At 46.1% G+C, this 23994-nt stretch overlaps 1 protein-coding gene across 1 annotated transcript in view; it reads right to left on the minus strand.

Annotated features, from left to right (window-relative positions):
* The window catches only part of LOC119395016 (Down syndrome cell adhesion molecule-like protein Dscam2), a 132968-nt gene extending 115900 nt beyond the window's left edge, over window positions 1-17068 (minus strand). Inside the window, exons 1-4 of the mRNA XM_037662309.1 lie at window positions 17050-17068; window positions 15495-15818; window positions 12625-12783; window positions 6586-6732 (exon numbers count right to left, since the gene is read on the minus strand). Coding sequence (XP_037518237.1) covers window positions 6586-6732; window positions 12625-12783; window positions 15495-15818; window positions 17050-17068 — 649 coding nt within the window. The remainder of the gene's footprint in view (window positions 1-6585; window positions 6733-12624; window positions 12784-15494; window positions 15819-17049) is intronic.
* Window positions 17069-23994: the final 6926 nt, after the last annotated feature.

Raw genomic sequence — 23994 nt, forward strand, 5'->3', positions numbered from 1 at the left:
ATCGACTACGCAAGGTATAGTCAACTGTTGCTCGTATACGCCAATCACCGCTAGCGCATTCTAGCACCGCAGCGTGCACTTTGTTCAACTCTAACGAGAGTTAGAGTTGTCGCTAAGCGTTGTCACTTGAAAAGAAGGTAGGTCTTTGAGCTGTAGCTTGAATAGCATACGGACATCCATTGACGTATGATGGACGGATGTGCTGCCACCCGCTGACACATTGCATGAATGATTTCGCTACGTCGCCTTCTCCTTTTCCCGAAATTATCCTCACGGAATGTGTTTTCACGTCCATAGTATATTTTTTCATAATTCCAGCATATATATATTTCTTTTTCGAATGAGACAATAAAGTGTGACTATTTATGGGTCTTAGCGTCTGCGAGGGCACCACGCGTGATTTACATGCCTAGATGTGCACTTCAAGCCTATGTTTTCATTGATATCTGCTCTGTATTGATATCGAGTTTCCATTCGTAATCTTTTCCTACTCTCAGTACATAATGTATGGGTGCGCCTGTAGTACATAGTTTACTAGCTATTTTATTTTATGGCTCTATTGACACCGTGAAAAGCGGGACCTCGTGCTCCCCCTACCTTTCGAACTCCCCTATCTCTTTGGCATACAAGTTCTAAGTGCGCAGCACTTTAGGGGCGCGGCTTGTCGTCCATTCGCTGTCTCATGTCGCATGGCCATGCAGTGGTCAACGCAGGCCTCAAAGAAGGCGAACAATGCTCAAAACCAGTGCAAAATAAAGAAACAATGTCTAAAATAACATAAACTACAGAAAAACACCTAATCGCAATAATTTGCCGAACATTGCGAAATACATTTCTGAAACATCCGGATGATACCCGCATCACGAAAGAGAGGGCGTCACCACCTCGGCAAGCGCGCAGTTGCCAAGGGAGTCGTTGGGTTGGCCGTGCTACGCGTTTCCTCAGCTTTCACGGTAGTGGAGCCTGCATTAAGCGCAGTATTTGTAACTACACCAAGACCTACACACCAACGACATTACCACAAGATTTAAAACTGTACCAGGACCTGCACAAGAACTGCGTTAGTGCTACATTAACCGCAGAATCAGTGCCGCATAAGGTACGTGCAGACTAGCGGAAAGCACGCCGCGGCGGCGTACCGCTCGTCGGCGCCTCCGCTAGGCAAGCAGCGGCCCACTGTCCACATTGCCTGCGCGAGAGTCACGTGACAAAGGGGACATCTCAAGGCTTCTCCCCGAAAGACATAGAGGGTTGGCGCGAGGGAGAAGAATATCCAGTTACTACGAGCACGCCTGTGTGAGGAGAAAAAAGCAAGCGCTGATTGGTTGTTTGCTTGCGTGGCAGCCAGAGGCAGCGGCAAAAATAGCTCAGGAGCGATTCGGTCGGGGGCCGAGAAACGTTGACGCTCCGCGGGAGATCGAGAGAAAAATTGTGGGCAGCTGCAATGAAAGTGAATGCTGGGGAAGTGCAATGCACTCACTGCGCCTGTGTTTCTCTTTTCGCTGCATTTTTACGCGCCCGCACATCAGGATCAGCCCGACACCGGCGTTTCGCTTGTGTTTCTCTGGCTGTCACCTTGGGATTCTGTTTGGGTGCTGTGACCTGTTTTCCATAGGGTGGACCAGTCGACGTAGTTGTTCTCCCTCTACTTGCTTAGCCCTGACGGCGATAACCGCTCTTCGTCGGCACTGCCGTTCTCGGGCGAGCACGTGCTGTCGTTCTCGGCGAGCCTCCTCAGCGGCGTCAATAGTGGGAAAGACCCTCCGCCAGCCGGCGCCTTTCTATTGGCTGCTACGTGGGAGCGCTACTAGCGGCGAAACCCTCGGAAACTTTTCGATGATGGGATGGTGGCACCCTCTCTAGGCTTAGCGACGAAGCTTGGCGTCTGTTTCACTTGAAAATGTATTACCATGCCGCCGTTCGCCTTCACTCTATGAGCGCGTTGCACTTAAAAAATCACCTCCCGCTAAAGGGGACCATGAGGCGATGCGAAGCCGGAGCACTTGCACTATCGCGTTCCGTTGGCGTTCGTTGGGCATGCTAACGACCTCGCGTCGTGGAACGCGAAAAGGAACACTACGCGCGTCGTGTCTTCCCTCTAGCCTGGCCGTTAATTCTCACAGGGCGGGCGGGGAACGCAGTATACAGGTGCGCGATAGGGGGGCAGCGTAGGAGAGAAGAGAGATGGTGAGGGGACGCGCATGCGCTGGCGCTCATCGCGGCGTTGCCCAGGAAAGAATTTCGGCATGTCGAGCCCGCATTTCAGAGGAGTCAACTGAAGCAAGCACTGGACAACGCGCGCAGCACTCTACCCGCTTGAAGGAGAGGAAACTAGAGGAGGAGAGTAGCACATGCGCCGCGAGAGCAGGAGCCAGAGCGCAGAAGAAGCGCAAGCAGCTGCTGGGAGAGAAGTCGAGAGAGCAACGCGCAGCTGTTGGAGAGAGGAAAGCAGGAGAGTTTCGCATGCGTAGTGTGAGTGCGGACGCCCACGCCGCGGGACATACCCCCAAGCAAGAGATGCTTCGCATCTAAAAGCGGCGCGAAAGTGCCGCGCCAGCAGTGTGTTCGTACCTTAAAGCACCAGTGGTGCGATCTTGTACGCATTCCAAATAAACACGGAGGCGTTGCGTTACATCCAGCCGCACGCGAATGGCCCATGTGGACCGTGACAGACGTCACGGCCCTGTATTGACCAATCGCGTGCGGTCACGTGCGGTGGATGTAACGCCACGCCTCCGTGTTTATTTGGAATGCGTACAAGATCGAACCACAGGATTTAGAGTTTTTTTAGCTTACCGCAGTACTATTGTGCCCTATGTAGACAAATTTAGACAAGTTACTTCGTTGCACTCCCGTACCAGGAGATAAGGACTGTGCACGGATCCAAACATTTAAGAACTGGCCTAGATTAAGTCACCCTGAAAAGCGTCCGTGCTGAATCTGGTTAAATCGCAGAGTTCTACTGCCTGTTTAAATACGTTTTCTCATAACCTATGCAATGAAAAGTAATGCTTAAATGAAATTATGTTTCCATTTCATCCTTTAGGCCAACGACTGCAAAGTAATAAAAATTCCTGGAATGATGTCGTTTAAACGTGTGTTACAAATTTCGCACCGAGCAAGGGACAGGTACAGCGAAAATAATCCGTGATAGGCACAGCAATGGTTGAATGAAAAACACAGCATATCCACGGAGTGAATGATGATGAGTGGGCGAAGCTGCGGAGGCTCATCGGTAAACCGTGAATCTTCCGTGAATTCTGCCCAGTACATCATCACCGACGTGAGATCGGGCGCGTTTATACTAAAGGTTCGATGACTTATGACGACTTGCAGCTCACTTTAATTTTACATGTACGCTGTGAATTTTCATTGTTTAGAAAACCATTGCTTTAGAAAAATCTGGCGTCCTTTCGTTAAGCAGCTGGCGTGTTTTCGTTTTGCTTTAGAAACATCTGGCGTTCTTTCGTTCTGCTTTTACAAAACATCTGGCGTCTTTCGTTGGTTTATTTCATAAATCAACGGCGTTTTGAACAAAATTTTTATTGTTTAATCACGCACAGGAGAAATCTCACCAGGCACTACCTTGGAGGTAAACAATGGCTGCTAATGGGAATGAGAGACAGAAGAAGTCGGCTTTTAGCTAACACTTACACTTCTACTTCTACTAACGTTTCCTACTGGAACATGCCAATGGCGGCTAATGGGGAATGAGAGACAGAAGAATTCGGCTTTTAGTTAACGCGCACGCTGCGAATTTTTTATTGTTCAACAACGCAGAGGAAAAATCTCCCACCGGCACCACCTTGGAGGTCAAAGCGTAAGACTGGTTACGGACTACTACGACGACTACGAGGGACGAACGGGTGCCGCCTTAAGGAGCTTCGCCCCTAAAATCACAGCATATCCACGGGGTGAATGATGATGAGTGGGGCGAAGCTACGGAGGGAATCATCTGTAAACAGTGAAACTCTTCCGTGAAATGCGCCCAGTACATAATATAAAGAGTGTGAAACATCGTGTATATATTAAACATCAAACTTTTATTGTACTGTTGGTTTACGTGGTCCCTTCATTATCACTTGTGATCGGTGAAATGCAAGGAAGAAGTCCGCTCCCGAGCGAAAGAGCGCCAAGAGCGACCGCATTCCCCGCTCGCCCTGTGCGAATTAAAGGCAAGGCTAGAGGGAAGACAGGACGCGCGTTCCACGACGCGAGGTCGGTAGCATGCCCAACGAAAGCCAACGGAACGCGATCGTGCAAGTGCTCCGGCTTCGCATCGCCTCATGGTTCCATTTAGCATCCCAAAACCAAATATATTGCTCAAGGTGTGCCTTGCGTTTTCGTAGAAATAATTTCTTTATCATGTACATTAAGACGAAAAGTTGAAAGCTCACTAGAGTGTATCGCCCGCAAAGTATGTCTTTTAGTGTGATTTAACTCTCGTACGGCAGGGTCCTCGCTCCGTTGCCGGTCCACCTCGCCCGTTGACGATCGGGCGAGGTGGCTACATACAACAACTACTACTACACTTTAAGAAAAACATCTGGCGTTCTTTCGTTCTGCTTTTACAAAACATCTGGCGTCTTTCGTTGGTTTATTTCATCAATCAACGGCGTTTTGAACAAAATTTTTATTGTTTAATCACGCACAGGAGAAATCTCACCAGGCACTACCTTGGAGGTAAACAATGGCTGCTAATGGGAATGAGAGACAGAAGAAGTCGGCTTTTAGCTAACACTTACACTTCTACTTCTACTAACGTTTCCTACTGGAACATGCCAATGGCTGCTAATGGGGAATGAGAGACAGAAGAATTCGGCTTTTAGTTAACGCGCACGCTGCGAATTTTTTATTGTTCAACAACGCACAGGAGAAATCTCCCACAGGCACCACCTTGGAGGTCAAAGCGTAAGACTTGTTACGGACTACTACGATGACGACGACTACGAGGGACGAACGGGTGCCGCCTTAAGGAGCTTCGCCCCTAAAAAAAAGTCACTAATGATTACAATGCCGCCTAGTGCGACTTTGAGCGCAGCTGTTTAGGTGTTTTGATTTTGCAAAAAGTTGAGGCAGATGCGTTTGCTTCGTTGGCGCGCACCTCTGGATTCTGATATCGGCGGCGTAGAGCCTCTGCTCGGGTAGATAGTGTAGCAGCAGCTACAGACGACGCACTTCCACCAGTTGCGTTTCTCAGTTTTCAGAAAGAACTGGCTGCGGTAGTTTTTCATATAGATTCATGGTTTACATTATAGAGAACGCCGTGAGTGGCATGGCTGGCGCGAAGAATTTTCGTGCAGCACATTGCACATGAACCGCTGTAGACGGCGCGTAGCGCGACTGCCTCGCTAACCGCGGAAGGCAGCGCGTGGGCGCGTTCCACAACAGCGCACGCACGACGGCGCGTACTACTGTGGCGCCGCGGCTGACCACCACGAGACCTGTCGTCTCACCGCAGTCGTTCCCTCCTCCTCGCGCTCTCCTCGCTATCGCCGTATTTCATCCTCCACTGCGTGCGCCCCGCGTTCGCTCGCTTTCGTCCTCGTTCAGTCTATCGGTGACGCCGACGCCGCTAAACGCAGGAACGGAAGCCATAGAGCGGCGCTCCAAAACGGTCATCACGTATAGAATAGACTCCTTTACCGCGAAGCCGTATAGGGCTACGTTCTGGCCAAGGAGAAAAAGAATAGGAGGTAGCGTCACATAATAATCTTGAAGTACAAAAAAAAAGAAAACTGATAAAACCGGAGCATAGTGTGAATTCTACCACGAGGGTGGAGCATGACGAGGGAGCAGCTTCGGAGGTGGCCATGGCTTGTGGACGATAGGCCAGCGCCTTCTCTGGAGGCGTTGTATAGGCGCGTACGCTCGTGAATTTTTTTCTAGACTTGTTAACATCCTTGCCTTTTCCCTCTCTTTTGCTCTTTCCTTCGTTTATTTTTTATCAGAAAGGGCTTTTTTTTGTGATCGGTGTGTTTCTCACCTCGCATATGTTTTTAACTTCGAGGCCTTTTTTCTTGATGATTTCATGTCTTTACACATAAAATAAAAGAAAAAGATTGTAACAATAAAAAATCTTTTTCTAGTCGTCGGCCGCAGCGGCTGCATTTTCGATGGAGGCGAAAATGTTTGAGGCCCGTGTACTTAGATTCAGGTGCACATTGAAGAACCCCAGGTGGTCGAAATTTCCGGAGCTCTCCACGACGGCGTCTCTCATAATCATATCGTGGTTTTGGGACGTTAAACCCTAGATATTATTATTATTATTATTATTATTATTATTATTATTATTATTATTATTATTATTATTATTATTATTATTATTATTATTATTATTATTATTATTATTATTATTATTATCGTTACTACTCGTCCTAAGCAAGTGATGTGTTTTTGTGTTTCCGCGTCTGTCGATAGTGCGAGTAGTAAAGGTACGGTCAGGCTGGTTTATATGTTGCAAACGTAACAGTGGCTATGATGCGTTAGCCGCGAGGTAGTGTTCAATGAGAATATGAGAGGACAAATCAAGGCATGAAAATGTACAGTAGCTTTCGCAACTAATGTACTGACGACCAATGTTACCTGTCACGACAAGCCTGCCGTATGAACTGTGCTTGGTCTCTCCGTTTAGTCGGTGCCACGTACGACAGCGAAACTCGGTAGTGCCGTCGGTCTGTTGAACTTGGCGCACTTGCAACTCCCCGCTGGGAAACGCACTCATCCGACCACCTAGAAAAGGAAACCGTTGTTTACTGCTGGAGTCATTGCCTTTCAGTTTGCATATTTCTGCTGAAAGTCCTGCAGTTAAATAAAGGTATGAAGGCATTGCAGCATAAAGTAAAAAAAGACGTCGTAATTTCCGTCATGTATTCCCTTGGTGTTTAGACTGACCAAAACGTCCTCTGACAGTGCCAGGGATTCGTAAGCAGGCGGAGCTCTCGTCGTCAGCTCTAAAGCAGCTGTCTGTCATGCTGCACGAGGAATACAAATACTGTAAACCGATGGCTCAACAGCTGTTAGAAAATTTGCCGGAGCAGTGATCTTCACAGCAAAAGTCTACAACGTCCAGTTCCGAACTTCTCACAGGACAACATCAACAGCTTGGGAGCTGGCGGCACTCCGCAGAGCACTTCAGAGGATTGAACAAGAAGCACCACTAAAATGGAGCATATTTATGGAGTCGAAGTCAGCTCTGCAATGCCTTATAACTGGTCTGCGTCGTGGACCATAAGACCAATTAGTGCTGTAAATAAGACAACTGTACGACTAACCGATAGATAGAGCGCATGATATATTTTTGTGTGGTTACCTGACAAGTGCGGCATCATCGGTAACGAGCATATCGATCATGCGGCTAAGAAAGCTCACGAAAAGGGCGTGGTTGCACCCATTCCACTGTAAAGAAGCAACCCAGCATCAGAGGTTCGTACGCTAGCGCGTGATGTCGCGAGATCTATGTGGAACACACTCGGTTTGCTCCACACCCACCTTAACCGCCTGCACCCGTGCCTACGACTCAAAATTTCATATGCACTACCCCGATCCGAGAGGACCGTTCTCTGCCGCATGTGGCTTGGGGTGTCCTTTACAAATGTCTTTACTTGCCGGATCGGTATGGCAGATAGCGCTGCCTGCGACCATTGCGGCCCTCAATACAGCGCCCAGAGACAGTCCCTCTCACCGGTGTTAGCACGCCTCGACGACCAGCCGCTTTCTGAGCCATCCTTCTTGGAATGCCGGAAAGTTTAACACCAGAAAGCAGGGTCTCGGAACGAAATGTTTTTCGTTTCGGTTTTAGTTTCGTTCCACCGCAAAAAGTTCCGTTCCGTTTCTGTTCCGGAACGAAAAAAAAATGTTCCGTAACGGTTCGTAACGGTTTTTTACGCAAAAACTTGAAGTTAAGGTAATCATAAAAAAACATTCGATTTGTGTTGTAGTTGCTTGCCCTCCTCTTTGGAAAGTGGGACAAGGGTAAAACACGTTCTTCAGAGGAGCGGAAGCCACTCTACCACGAATTCCTTCCAACTTGCACAAAGCAGTATTAATTTCAAAGTCATAGTATTTATTTTCTAAAACGACAAACACGATTTTTTTTTAGTGGGCTCAATGCTTTGTGTCAATGGAGTGAGCACGATCTCAGAAGCAGCACGTCAATGAGTGTACTCTCTGATGTCCGAGACCGCTGTTCTGATAAACCTGCGTGGAACACCCAGCACATTCACAGCGAAAGCTGGAAGAGCGGACTTTGTAGAGCCCGTTGTAGATTCTCTTGGGGCTGCTAATACAAGTACACATGCAAGGTACCCACTACGCCATAAATCATCGTAATTTTTCTCAAGTAGCGAAGTTCCCACTGTGCAATTTTTCGTCACTTTTTTGAGCAATGTGGTACCCGCTACGCATCTGTAAGACAGTGCACTTTGTGCTGTGGCTGATGATGATGAGGAGTTATGGCTGAGCACTTTGCAGTGGGTGGGAAGCAGTGTTGCGGAATGGGAGCCTCCATACCATTCCAGTTCCATTTTGGGTAATTAGGACTTGCCGCAGTTCCATTACTTTCAATTCGTCGGAATGAAAAAACTTGGCCCATTCCCACTCCGGAAATGGCCGGGCAGTTCAATTCCATTCCTGTAATTCCTTATTCCTTAAAGTAGGAAAGGCATGTTGATAGTTTTATCGAGTTAGGAATGAACTCCACATAAAGCTGATGCCATCAGATGCATTAAGAACTGCAAAAGTACGCAAAACACGTTACCAAGATCGAGGGATAGTAGCTTGGTGACAACCACCGTACTAATACCACCGTAGGACAACCACCGTACTAATTCCACAGAGGCAGTTTTTCCGCTACCTATAGTATTTGCATTTTCAGCATGTTTTAACGAATGGTGATGTTTTAATAATGTTTAAGCTTTAATGTGTTAATGCTAAAATGACGACATAGCGTATTTTTATGCTGAAAAAAAGTAGTATTCAAGAAGACTAAGCAGTTTTACCACGCGTCTGGAGCGGTCGTGAATATGGAGAAAACTAAGATTTCGTTAATGGGAAACAAAACCCTCTAGATATGCTGGTATTAGTTGGAACAGAACACCGCTCGGGCACCTTGTGCCTTTGCATCGAATACGGAATACTGGGCCGCACTGCTCGTCAGCACTGATGGTTGTTAAGCGCGCCTCGCAAGCATGGATGGGGGGAGGAGAACATTCTATGTTCGCCTGTGCGCAGGTATGCAGTTTCTTCCTTGTCGCAAATGTTATTTACGTGTGTCAGGCACTGAACTGCTCGTGAGATAAAGATCAGGCTGTGCATAGAGTATTCGCCACTTTCGTGTGGGGGTATCAATGCGAACCAACGCGAAGGGGTAGTTTGTTTCTCCCTTCAGTACCTGCTGGAATAATGCATTTGTTTGTACACTAACTTATGCCTCTGTTTGGAGCAGGCGCGTTGCTTATAAATGTACCGTGCTTGTAATCAGCCAAGCCATTTTAAAAAATTCTGCTTTATTGTTAAATTCGAGGCCCTGATTTACTATAATGTTTGAAGTTTGAAAAACAGCACGTACTCTATTTTCGTAAAAAGACGTAATTCCATTCCCATTCCACTGCGTGCAAAAGGCGCATAACTCCATTCCCATTCCATTCCTCCAAGCGTTGTCACCATTCCATTCCGGGGTCGCGAAAATGTGGAATGATTCCGGAGTCATTTCACTTCTGTAGTGGCAAACTCCGCAATACTGGTGGGAAGTATTAAACACACACTTTGCGCTATTAGCATTGTGTGATGACTGGTTGTTATTTTGCTCTTCTGCCACGCTATATTACATATGTTAACACGATTCCTTGCCCGACATGACACCTGTATAGAGTATTTTTGCGAAGGAGTTACAAGCACCAGTGTGGCACTGTGGTGAAAGACCTGACTGCCACGCAGAGGGCACGGGTTGAAATTCCATCCGACCCTAGAAATTTGTTTCACATTCAATTTTTTCTTATTTCACGCGATAGCGGTCACGGACGCCGGCGGCAGCGGACAACTATGGCGCCAAAATCAGCTGTTGTGATCTCATACAGCTTTCGCTGTAACAAACTTCAGCGCTGACAATGCCCTCTCCACTTTGGCTTGCGTGACAGGCGCGCAAAAGTCCACTTGCGTTAATATAATCTCTGGTTGCCACTGTTTTCGTTTTTCGCACAATTTCAACATATCTTTGCTTTGGAATTCCTGCCTGAGGTACGAGCTAATACTGTACCCTGAGACATACTCACATTGCACAAGCTGAGTTGTTCCTGATCGCGAAGTTTTCTCGTGAACCGAAAAACGATTGAAAAAATTTCGTTTTCACTCCGGAACGAAATAATATATAAAGTTTCGGTTACATTTTCGTTTCGGTCAAAAATATCGTTTTTTTCGTTTTTCGTTTTCGGTTTTCGTTCCGTTCCGACACCCTGCCAGAAAGCGACGAAGGCGTTTCTGAAGTTTCTGCGAGGGAACTGCCTTGTTGAACGATTGTGACACTCCTGTGCGTGTGCGTGCGTGTGTGTTTCTAGTCATCTCCCTCACTCTCTTCCTTCTTCCTTAGTTCTCTTCCTTATTTTTCTGTCTCTCTTACCCCTTCCCCAGTCCAGGGTAGCAAATCGGATATTTATCTTCTGGTTAACCCCCCAGCCATTCCGCATCACCTTTATCTATCTCTCTTTCTTGTCATAGATACGTGTGTTATGACGGGCTTCTGACTACGCCGAACGAAAGGGGTGCTTGGGAGGAGCCTTCGCCTGCAGCTTTTGCAGAGCTATGTCCACCTGCAGTTCGCAATGCCTCCTCATCCTTCCAAGTCAGATAAAAAACGACGACAGCGTTTCGGTTCTTAGCCTGTGTTCAAGACAGGTTCCGGTAGCGTCAACCTAAACACTTGTTGTATGACATATCAAAATGTTTTTAAATATCGAGTCATTTTAATAGTCCTTAACGTTTTCCCTCTCATTCAACTCTTATTGAGACGTCGACTGGGACCTAGTCGACATTATGTGCTACTGTGAGGCCCATTGACGTTGGGTCGAGCTGAGCTACATTCCAAGAAAAATTCGAGTATTTGGGGAATATTTCTGCCACACAGATATAATTGTCAGCTGGCTTGATCGCGTTTCCTTTCTTGAAAACCCGGCTCTCGCCACTTTCCTATCAAGAATGCCATGTCACGCTGATAGCGCACACGCCGTTCGTGATCGCGAAGTACGGGGACCGCGGTGATAACGCAAGGAAAGTACTCGATGCAGATGATGATTATAGTTGTGGCAGAAAATCTTACCAAATACTCTATGTTTCTTAGAGTGTGCTGCCGTAAATTTTGCGGTGCATACGTAAATGGCGGTGAATATCACTGAACCAGGGCTTTTAACACAATATAAGTGTTATGACCTTGGCCGGGCGCAACTAGCAAAAAAGAAAAGAAAAAAAGCAAACAAGTGTAGGACATTGGCTACAGCATTCGCGAAGCAGGAGATGCTTATGTTATTCTTATTTCCAATTAAATGGTTGAAATAAACTGCACCCATCGGAGGGCACTCCACACTAATAGGCGCAGGCAGGTTGGCTGGTGTATGAACACACACGGGGCAGGTGCATGGATTGAAAAGCACGTTCGCTTTCTCCCTAATAGCGATCAGAAAAAAAATGAAACCCATCCTAATCACTGGCCTTGGTGGCCGACACTACGCGGAAAATTGGGAATTAGAACGTGCGTCCAACAGTGCACAAAGCAATTACTTTCTTTTGTTGGCCTATATGGGCTGTATAGCTCTTATTTGCTCCATCTTTCGCACAGAAGCGTCCCGTTCCCTCTTTCCTGTGGGCGGAAGCTTTCCAAAACTTAGTGCTAGGACTCACATAGAGAAGTAGAAAGCATGTAAAATGGGTGCGGAATTGCTATACCACCGCCCGCACAATCTTCCAATTGAAATAGATGCCACGACTTCAGGCTTTATAAAACGTTTTAATACAGGATTGCGCACATTCCTAGAATTAGAAGCGTACACACGCTCACTCTCGACTAAAGTTTACGTGTGTCGCTGTATCGCTTAGCTATATTTATTAAATACTGAAGAATAAACTTCAGCTGTTCATCCCGCTAGCAACTCAAAGACCTGCAATACACATTGCGCTGCCAGCAATAATCATTTGAACACCTGGTGCAACATTACATGCATTCGTATTCTTCATTATTGAGGTTTAACGTCCCGAAACGACCACAAGGTTATGAGGGCCGCCGTATAGTGCAGGGCTCCGGAAAATTTCGGCTACCTGGGTTTCTTTAACCTAAAGATAAATACACGGTCCTCATGCATTTTCGTCTCCATCGAAAATGCGGCCGCCGCGCATTTCCCCATTTTATTCCTTAGAATAAGCGTGCTTTCTAAAGTCACGCTAAAGTTGTGCGTTCTTGCGAGAACAAAAGAAAAAAAAAACGCTTTGATTGGCATTAGGCTGTTAGTATCTCAATCACCTACGGGTGTACACACATACAAGCAGAAAAAATTAAAAAAAATATCTGTGAACAGCTAGTCCTTATGGCAGTGTTTGCGCAAGCGAAGAAAAATAAGAAAGAAGGAGAAGTATGCAGACCATTGACAACGACGTCGGTCTTGTCGGCAGTCTTCTTCTCCCATGAAACGACCATTACGTCATCACGCACGAAGGATGGCACGTGACATCGAAGGACGGCTGTGTTTCCGGCGATGGTGAACTCGTCGTACACTTGCACTTCGTAGTATTGATCCACAACTGCAAACGAAAAAAAAAAGAATAGATAGAACGTAGGACGTGTTGACACAGTTTTCTTTTCTCCCATTTTGCTAGGTGGCCGCGGCGCGTAAATTTCGAGTGTGAAGCTCAAGCACCATTTTTGGCAAAATAATTACGGTCTGAGAAAGACTAGATCAGACACATCGAAATTACTACAGTCCTGCAAACCCAATTTCTCAACTTTGAGTCACATGCTCTGGCAGTGCCCTGCGTTACAGGATTTTAAAAGAGAAGAAGACTGGACGACGGCAATCACAGACCCCAGACAAGACGTCCAGCTTCAGGCTGTCCAGAGGGCTCGTGAAAGAGCGGAGAGGCATGGCCTCTCTGTTCCGACATGGGACTAGCCAACGGCTGGGTGGGGACCTACCTAGTTGGCCCGCTGCCTTGCCTCTCAGGACCACAATAAAGTTGTTTGTCATGTCATGTCAACGCCACCGGCGTTGAAGGAGTTAAATGATTGTTAGGGGACATTAATGCCGTAAAAAGGGCCGTGGCCACTACATCAGTTTGACGGAAGTATCCGCAGTATCTCTGCTTGCTGAAAAAGCATAGACGAGGGCAAATGTTTGTGCTAGCGACACTTAACACACGGCGCGATTTACTTCATAGAAAGTGACCCGCCGCTGTGGTCTAGTGGTTTTGGTGCTCGACTGCTGACCCGAAGGTCGCAGGATCGAATCCCGGCAGCGGCGGCCGCATTTTCGATGGAGGCGAAAATGCATGATGCCCGTGTACCTAGACTTAGGTGCACGTTAAAGAACCCCAGATGGTCGGAATTTCCGAAGCCCTCCACTCCTCATAGTCCCTCTTAATCATAGCTTGGTTATGGGACGTTAAACATCAACAGTTATTATGTATTTAACATACAGTGCATAAAGTGAGCATTGTAATTGCCGTGCAAAAATGGCAATCGAACTAACTTTCTCGGCGTTTTCGTTGCGTGGCACTTGGGGTAGTTACCATGCTTAAAAATTCGAGGCGCAACCAATTAATGCACAAGCATATCGCTTGTTGTAATTGAAGAGCGCACATGTAAGCGCTGCCTATGCCAGGATTGCAATAGGGCAGTGTCAGACCGCTTGTACGGGTAGATACTCTCAGCCTGATGCATCTCAAGGGGCACCATTAAGACGCAAAGGCACACCACACGAAGCACTTACAGAAGCAACAATAATAATATTAGGGGTTTACCGTTCCGAAACCACGATAATATTATGAGAGACACCGTATAGGGCTCCGGAAATTTTGGCCACCTGGGGTTCTTTAACGTGCACCTAAATGTAAGTACACGGGCCTCAAACAATTTCGCCTCCATCGAAAATGCAGCCGCCGCAGCCGGGATTCGATCCCGTGACCTTCAGGTCAGCAGTCGAGCGCCATAACCACTAGAACACCGTGGCGGGGCTACAGAAGCAACAATCTGAACGCTTTAGCTCGGTATGTATGGTTCAACTGGGCCCAACTGGAGCACTTGTGCCAATAGTTATGGATATTCCATTTATATTAGTAAAGCATCCGTTAGCCTGGAAACAATGAAGACGCAAAAATGGAGAAATCAACAATGGAAGTTAACCCGCCATTCGCTTGTAATTAAAAGACACTAAAGAAAAAAACCGCTTTTCTCGTATAAGTAAATTACTCTCTCACTATACCAGAAACATCACACTCGCTGCGATAAGACGCTTAGTAAGGGAGAAAACGCGCAAAAACAAAAATGTGGGTGGCGACGCCACCTTGAAGTTCCCTCGCCAGTCGCCGTGACGTCATAGATTTTGACAGCGCCTACTAGGGCCTACGTTACTCCTAGTCGGTAATAATGAAGGAGATTGCCCTCTGCAGGGGTCATAGATTTCGTTCCGTAAATGTGGTAAAACTACGAAAAATACATCTTGAAATTTGTGGTGTGACACATGGAGATTTTGGCGGGGAATTTAAGAATAGAACTTTGACCGTAATTTTCTCATCTATTAATAGATTCACGGTGGTGAAATCAATGTCATTAGAGTATTGAGATTAAAATATGTCAATATAAACCGAATCATTGTTTAACAATAGTGTCCCTTGAGAGGGACACTTATGTGTAACAATAAATAGGTTCAGATTGATAAATTGTTATATAAGAAATCTCACATTGTTAATTTCACACCACAGGTTTGTTAATACAGGAAAAAATTAAGGTCAAAGTGTCATGTTTAAGTTGCGCGCCGAAATCTCCCGCGTGACGTCACTGATTTCAAAGTGCACATTTTCAGTATTTTGGCTACACCGGCTAAACGAAATTTCCTGAAACTTCGTATGTTAAGTCTGTGCCCCCTCAGAGGACAATGCGCTTCATTTTACTGATTAGAAACTATGTACTACCTAGTAGGTGCCTTCAAAATCTGTGACGTCATGGCATTTGGTGCGGGAATTTCAAGGCGGCGTCGCCACACACATTTTCAGTAAGCGCGTTTTCTCGCTTATCAAGCGTCATCTCGCGGTTAGCTTGGCGATGATACTAATACGTGAAAAATTGGTTTTATCTTTAGTGTCCCTTTATTGTCTCGCCTCGACGCAACGTCGTTATTGAGCATGCGACGTTGAGATACCTAGGACCGTCTTGTGGTTTTGCGCACTCGCGTCGGTTTCAGTGCAGGCAAGCCTATAGTAATGTGTGACATAACAGTCCTACTAAAGTCTATACAAACCTGCTCGCACGCGTACTTCCGTGCTCAGGATGGCCCCGAATATGTTTTCCGCTCTGCACCGGTATGTGGCACCGTGCACTTCCTGGCGAAATTGCGACGCTGCGAAGGGCGGGAACCGCAGCGTGCCGTTGGGAAGGAAGAGCAAGAGTCCTTGAAGCGGCTCCACTTCGACACCCTCGCGCAACCACGTGACCCTCGGTGGAGGCTGACCCACGACAGCGCAGTTGAGCGATGCCCCCGTCGTGTTGGAGAAGCGCAGCTCCGACACAAGGGGTTCCAGAAGACGAGGACCCAAGCCCTGTGGACTGCTCCGTACGAGATGTGCTGCGTAGCATCCAATAAGACAAAGGAAACGGTAGACTTGGTTGAGACATCTCGGTAACAAATCTGCATCTATCTACAAAACAAGTGGCGATTACACAACTCCACCAGTCAACATTGTTCGCGTGTATGATCAGTATTATCCAATGTTAAGCGTACAATCATACTAATTTCTGTGCTTGTCGGGATAGTCTTACAAGTCGTAATTATAGCTTGGTGGTTATATGTATTGTTCTCATCCAGTTACCGTAGTGTTACAATGTGGTACCTCAGTCGGAGCTCTACTAGACTTGGTACTGACAATGTTAGTTAAGCCATGTGCAAACAGCCGCAACTCCAAATTTCGGTAACAGTTGCCTCAAAGGATCGCGCTCTTAATCGATACAGTAAAACCAGTACAAAAAAGTACAGAGAAAGCAGCATAGAACCAGCGGACACAGAGAAGGTAGGAAAATGACAAACTTCCCTGCATCAGATTCCATAGGCTTCAGTGTGTAAGCACCGGTAGACGTTTGCGAAACCTTGACGTGAGCGTCATTTGATAATTTTCACTATAAACATAAATACGATGTCCGGACTTGTTGTTGGGCTAGTTGGTGATTTCTAATAATGATGGTGCAGCGCAAAGACACATAACAAAGACACGGAAACACACAACACAGGCGCTGTGTTGTGCGTTTCCGTGTCTTTGTTATGCGTCTTTGCGCTACACCATGATTATTGCCAAGACGTAGGTGGATAGATAGATAGATAGATAGATAGATAGATAGATAGATAGATAGATAGATAGATAGATAGATAGATAGATAGATAGATAGATAGATAGATAGATAGATAGATAGATAGATAGATAGATAGATAGATAGATAGATAGATAGATAGATAGATAGATAGATAGATAGATAGATAGATAGATAGATAGATAGAAACCCTTAAATTGAGTTTGGTTCGCTAAGAAATGCTTTGCATTTAAAAAAGAATACCATTTGCCTAAATAGGAAGGACGTCAAAAGAGGGATGGCGTACGTCATGACGAAAAAAAATCCAAGCAACGCACTTCTTTAATGCCGTTGGGGTCAGCAGCAAGCACAACGACACAACCTCGTCTATCCTCGCACAACTTACTCCTTTGGAGTCTATAAAAGGGGTTCGTGAACTTTACGTTGTTCACTTGGCATAAGAGAGCAGTGGGGGGAGACGAAGACACGTGAAAGGCGAAGTTTCCGCGGCCTACCATCAGAGCCATTAATCATCCTGGTCAACTTTTCTTGAAATCTGGCCGGTACAGCGCCCCCCCCCCCCTGACAGCAAAGAATGGTGAAGGTAGTGCGGTTGCTCGTGGCTGAAAATTTTGCAGACGCTGCCGGACAAAGCGTATGACGCCAATACAGCAGGCGTTAGTCCCCACTGTATAGGCGAGGAAAACTTTAGAGGGCGTCTTGAGTTGCTCTCTTGAGCTCTTCAGCATAGCTGCAATATGGTTTCTTTGGGCAGCAGCTTAGGGCGCGTATATTCGGACAAGGTAAACTGCTTCGATATAGATTCGTCTTAAATCATGTGGCAGTTGTAGAAAGTGATGACGTGGTCCGGAAGTACGAAAAGAGCAAATAAATTTTGACGAGACATAAATGGAGAGATATAAGCCGGAAAAACCCTCCTAATTTGGTGCTACATACCGGCAAATCGATGAAGAAACAAACGCAGGACACCGAAGGCGGCGAATAAATTGATGGTATGTTGGGCAAATTACGCAATCACGCTACACAGTATGCTGGAGAGTCGCACGTTTTGCGACCACCGTGAAGATGCACTGCGGGCGTCTCGTAAAGGACCGGTAGTAATTTTGGAGCCGTGCCAACCTCGTCATCGCGCAGTGGCTTGGAGCGCTCTCGGCCGTACGCTTCAATGTGCGTGGCGCCGCCTCGCGCAAATTCTTGGCTGTGCAACGTTATATTCGAAAGGGATCGCGAGAGCATACCGTCCAACGACGGAATACATGAACAGCCCGGAGAATATCGAAGGAGGATGTCTTGTACGATTTGAGAGTTGTTCCCGACATCTCCAGAAAAAGTTACTCACAGGCCAGCAGTGCGTATGCCTGCCGAGAAAGATATGTTGAATCTGAGCGGAAAATAATAATAAAAAAAGACCCGAAGTAATGCAGCAACACTGCATTGCTTACATTACAGCACTGCCATGCCTCTGAGGCTGCGTTGCGTGTGTTCAACGTACGCATTCAATGTATGCATCTCGCAATTTGCGCAATGAGAGATGGCTCGATTATTGGGGCGAAATTTAATGACCGCCATGACCACCAAATCGAATTCTCCTTTAATTGCCAACGTACGCTTTGTTTTCGGGCATCAGTGCTGAAAGCGCGGTGGATTTGGCAGTTGCGCTTTTGTGCATTTCACTGAAATACCGCAGCATTGAGGCTTGCCTAATAGGATTTCATCGACTTCTCGTTCAGAGCAGATTACATGCCTTGTCGTTTCTAACGCGCGACGAACGAAGGCATATTGTAGCTATAACACTGGCTGTACATTACCGCAACGCCTAGTGAGAAGGAGTGGAACAGCAGTGCTTTCTCGAGCTTCAGTTCTCGATTGGTGAAGGAACTATGCAACTTGCAGTTTCAGGCCCACTCTGAGTGCGACGTATTTCATATTTACCGCTATATCGCGATTGAATGTTTGCCCTGGCAGCTTCGTCGATGCGAGTCGCAAACATTTGGACTTCCGTTCTACAAATGTGTTTAAATCTCCCATCTCCTCTGTTCTATTCTTTTAGTCTCCGACTCCTTGATTAACGCAACATCTCCTTTCGCAGAAATTCTGATGTCTGCGTCGGCGTCATTGGTTTTGAGTGAAAAATCAGAGTTGTCCGTGACCGAAAATTCGAGTTAGACGCAAATAAAGAAATAATTAAAAAATGATTGGTCCGAGTGGGAATCGAACCCAGGACTTCGGCGTGGCAAGCAGGTGTTCAACAGCAGAGCCACGCTCGTCCTCGAAAGTGTTTTAGGAAAAAACTTTGTATGGATGAATGATATGTAGTGCGAGGAACATCATTATTACATGTCGTATTGCGCGGCAGAAGCGTAGAATCACACTAGTCGTCAGAAGATGTGAATTGCGCAACAAGTAGTTGGTTTCAAGGCCCATCAATTACGAAAGCACAGAGGCATAATTAATTATCATCATCAACAGCAGCATCAACAACGTGCGCAGCTGCGCGAATTGCCTGACGGAGCCGTAGTGGGTACCTCACCAATTCGGAAGAGGAACAATTATGTCATAGTAGCCAGATTATTAAGGAACAACCTCCGAGCCAACCAGTTCGGAAATGTACTTCCAGGAGGCATTCTAGAATAGTTTGAGAGGGCCGATTCACAGGCGCACATAGTCACATACATTCCTTTCCATGCGGAATGGTATAGGTGTCCACGAATAAGCGAAGCCAGGCGAGCGATTTAGAAGGCGATGCGAACCGGGTCCGATTACGCTATTGCGTTTTACTCTTGAAGACGAAGATCAAGCGTCCTCTAAGTTTCTGGCTGTAAAAAATATCACCATCTTTTCTATCATTTTGCTCCTCTCCCCTGCTTTCAAAGCGTGCACTTTTGTATACCGACACAACAAGGAAAGTGCATGCCCATCCGTCCACCCGTCTGTCCGTCCCTGTGTCACTGTTCCTTTATTTAGTATTCTCAATACTACATCGTAAAGAAATATGATTAAAACGTGTCAGCCTACCTTGGTAGACATCATACCTTAACATTCCTTGAGTTCTGCCAATTAATCGAATACACTGATCCAGACAGGACGCTTTGTCTAAGATCAATACACATCACGCATGTAATAGACACATTGTGCAAAGCTCTCCATTGTTGATCTCGTCTTAATATCAGCGTGCGTGACTGACAGACGCGTCTTTCATTAAACGCTGAGGCCCAGAAACTTAATCATGTCAAATGGCATTCCGTGTTCATTTTGAACTAGTAAGTTCATAACGCTAAAATGTGTTATGAGTAGGTCTTTCTTGAGGGTTCTTTGCAGCACATTCCGGAAGAGTGTCGGATCCCAACTCTGAATAAATATAGAATAAGTTGTTTGCGGCTTATGGTACAACAAACAGTCTCTTGTCTAAGGCACGGATATGACTCTTTTAGCCAGCTATGTTTTGGCTTGTACTGTACTTCACGTAAGAAAATCACTGTGTGGAAATATATGTGTAAATCAACATAATCTTTCTTGGTGGTCCTGAGTTTGAAATACGGCCCACATGCTTTGAAGGCAAGTGTAATAAACACTGAGCTACACGCACATGATTACATCTGAACCATATGAATGCGTTGTAAACGAAGTGCGAGGCAAATGTGAAAGGAGACCACTTTTCAAGAAGGCTTCGTTGAATTTCCTGGTAGTGGAATAAAAGGCATCTGCTGGCCAATACATAGAGCTGACATGATGGATAATTGTACACATCCGGAACTTTCTGACTTGATGAAAATTTGATGATAAACACGCCTTTTGGAAGTCGCCTGTTGCGCCTTCCGTGTGACCGTTCCTGGTATTGACGAATGCAATAGTTGAAGTTGAAAGACGCTACACGGATGCCGCCCGAAAACAACATCCTGAGGAAGGGTGCGACCTACAATAAAAAAAAAATTGCGCAGTTTTCACTAGTGGCTCAAGGCTGGAATTGTCAGCGGAGCTGGACGGCCTTCCTTGTTTTTCTTTCTTCATCTCTTTCTTTCTCTTCCTCGTTGTTTTTGATATTGCAGCAGTTTAAGCCGAACATTGGTCCGTGACGGGTGAACAGAAATTATCGTCATTATGAACGGGCAGGCGCTGTGTGCATCATCTTCTTCCTCATCGTCCTCTTCTGCTTCGCTGCCAGAACCCGTGAGGCGATTTGTCCGGTGTGACCTCCAATAACTGTGATGGGTGATAGAACGAGTACAGAGAGAGAGAGAGAGAGAGAGAGAGAGCGAGAAAGAGAGAGAGAAAGAAAGACATCGAGAGAAACTCCTGGAGAAAATATTAATGAGAACTAACAGACAGCATTGCCAAGGAAAGTATAGGGGGTGTTATTTGTAGTAATTAGAATATAAATGTGAAGAAAGTAAAGTGGACGAAAAGATAACCTGCCGCCGGCAGGGACCGAAACCTGCGACCGCCGCCGTAGCTCAGTGGTAGAGCATCGGACGCGTTATTCGAAGGTCGCAGTTTCGGTCCCTGCCGGCGGCAGGTTATCTTTTCGTCCACTTTTCTTTCTTCACATTTATATTCTAATTACTACAAATAACACCCCCTATACTTTCCTTGGCAATGCTGTCTGTTAGTTCTCATTAATATTGTGTCTAACAAAAAAAAAAACGAGCTCTTAAAAGTAGTCTTCTTTCCTTCATTCCTGGCGAAAATGTTTCTTGACGACGCGAGATTCGAACCCGCGTACCCACGATCCGAAGGCGAGCATCGTAACCACTCGGCTATCCAGGCACTAGAAGAGCCAGGGTAGGGGCCAGTTGGTTGTACATATTAAATTTTCAGCGCGCTACTAAGAAACGAAAGACGACGTAGAAAGAACGACAGGGGACAAAAAGAGCGCGAACTAACGACTATTTGAGAAGAGCTATAAGGTGGGCTAGTTGGTGTTGATTCATCTTCCAAGGTGCGCTTAGTGAACACAAACAGCACAAACGAAAAAAGTACAGGACATAAGGCAACGAGCGCAAACTACCAACTGGTTTATTGTCTGAAAAAACGTAACCCCAAGAAAGGGGTGTGTCAAACGAGCATGCGCAGATACTCTTAAAAACGCAAACGGGGCAGGGCGATAATGCGGGGGGGGGGGGGAATAAGAAGAAAGGAAAAGTTGAAAAAGGAGGGTAAGGAGGGAACGCGATCAGAAGAAGCAAGATCTAATCAAAATTAGCTTGTAATTTTCGCGAAATCTACCTCAGCCGCTGTAAGGACGATAGAAGGGGCACTAACACAAGCTTCCTCGCCTTCTTCCATAATTTTCAATGTCTCTAAGATTTCTCGGACCGTTTTATCTTCGGAGCGGGCTACTACAGCTGTTCTTTCGAAGAAGGCTTTACATGAACATTTCTTGCAATGTGCCGCTAAGTTACTAGCGGCTGCTAGCTGCTGGCAAGCGTACCGATGCTCTCTTAGCCTTAGGTTAAGACATCGTCCCGTCTGTCCGACGTACGACCTACCACATGATAACGGTATCTTATACACCACCCCTTTCGTGCACTCTACGAACCTGTCTCTGTGTTTAACATCGCAAATTGGCTTTTGGTTCATTTGACCTGCATTGACCTTTTTGCACAAGCCTTTCAGCTTTGTGGAGCTGAAAAGATTACGTTAATATCGTGTCGCGCAGCGATTTTCCTCATTCTATGTGAAAGACTGTGTACGTATGGCAACACGACAGGCCTCTTGCTTTTATCTATAGGTATTTTAGCTATGCTAGGGTCGCGTTTTAGTTCTCCTATCTGCTTTTCACAAATTTGTGTGATCATTCCTTTAGGATAGCCACTGCTCTGAAGTCGCTTAATTTGGGTTGCTACGCTTTCTTCTACCCTGTGGTGGCATGATTTCGCAAGGGCTTGCTTCAGGCACGTGGTTGCGATTCCTCTTTAATTATTTTTGAATGCCCCGAATCGAAAGGAAGAAGCCCTTTCTCCCCGCGCACATTGTACGACCAACAGGTATGTTGATCCCCTATCTCGATTTCTAAGTCAAGGAACTGTAATTTACCTTCCACTGGGAGTTCAAATGTGAATTCCAACCCTTTATGTGCCCTTTCAAATGACTTGACAACACTCTGCGGAGTAAATGTGTCTTTCATGTTTCTTTTGGTGCAAATTAAATAGAGCAGTGGCTATCCTAAAGGAATGATCACACAAATTTGTGAAAAGCAGATAGGAGAACTAAAACGCGACCCTAGCATAGCTAAAATACCTATAGATAAAAGCAAGAGGCCTGTCGTGTTGCCATACGTACACAGTCTTTCACATAGAATGAGGAAAATCGCTGCGCGACACGATATTAACGTAATCTTTTCAGCTCCACAAAAGCTGAAAGGCTTGTGCAAAAAGGTCAATGCAGGTCAAATGAACCAAAAGCCAATTTGCGATGTTAAACACAGAGACAGGTTCGTAGAGTGCACGAAAGGGGTGGTGTATAAGATACCGTTATCATGTGGTAGGTCGTACGTCGGACAGACGGGACGATGTCTTAACCTAAGGCTAAGAGAGCATCGGTACGCTTGCCAGCAGCTAGCAGCCGCTAGTAACTTAGCGGCACATTGCAAGAAATGTTCATGTAAAGCCTTCTTCGAAAGAACAGCTGTAGTAGCCCGCTCCGAAGATAAAACGGTCCGAGAAATCTTAGAGACATTGAAAATTATGGAAGAAGGCGAGGAAGCTTGTGTTAGTGCCCCTTCTATCGTCCTTACAGCGGCTGAGGTAGATTTCGCGAAAATTACAAGCTAATTTTGATTAGATCTTGCTTCTTCTGATCGCGTTCCCTCCTTACCCTCCTTTTTCAACTTTTCCTTTCTTCTTATCCCCCCCCCCCCGCATTATCGCCCTGCCCCGTTTGCGTTTTTAAGAGTATCTGCGCATGCTCGTTTGACACACCCCTTTCTTGGGGTTACGTTTTTTCAGACAATAAACCAGTTGGTAGTTTGCGCTCGTTGCCTTATGTCCTGTACTTTTTTCGTTTGTGCTGTTTGTGTTCACTAAGCGCACCTTGGAAGATGAACGACTATTTATTTTACGAAATCATGACGAAATATATACATACACGGAAAGGGATGCATATCCCTTCGCTCCGAGCATATGGACGAAGGGACCACTTAAATTTCGAAGGAGTCAGAAATTATGAAGCATCAATCAGATCGTTCTTACCACGCGGCGTCGCCATCAAGTACGCAAGTGAAATCTACCGACGCTCGATTTGAACTCGGAATCGCTAGATGAATGTGCCACCCTTCAAACAACTTGAAAGTTAAATTGCCTGGCGTAGAAATTACGAGCGCGCCCATAAACTTCTGAGAGTGTCAACTGAAATCGCAAGAGAGAGAAATAATCAAGCGCACAAAAGCACACGGCAGAGCCGTATATAATATATATGTGTGTGTGTGTGTCGTTACTCTCGAA

This window comes from Rhipicephalus sanguineus, chromosome 5, assembly GCF_013339695.2.
Source record: "Rhipicephalus sanguineus isolate Rsan-2018 chromosome 5, BIME_Rsan_1.4, whole genome shotgun sequence".
Taxonomy (NCBI): domain Eukaryota; kingdom Metazoa; phylum Arthropoda; class Arachnida; order Ixodida; family Ixodidae; genus Rhipicephalus; species Rhipicephalus sanguineus.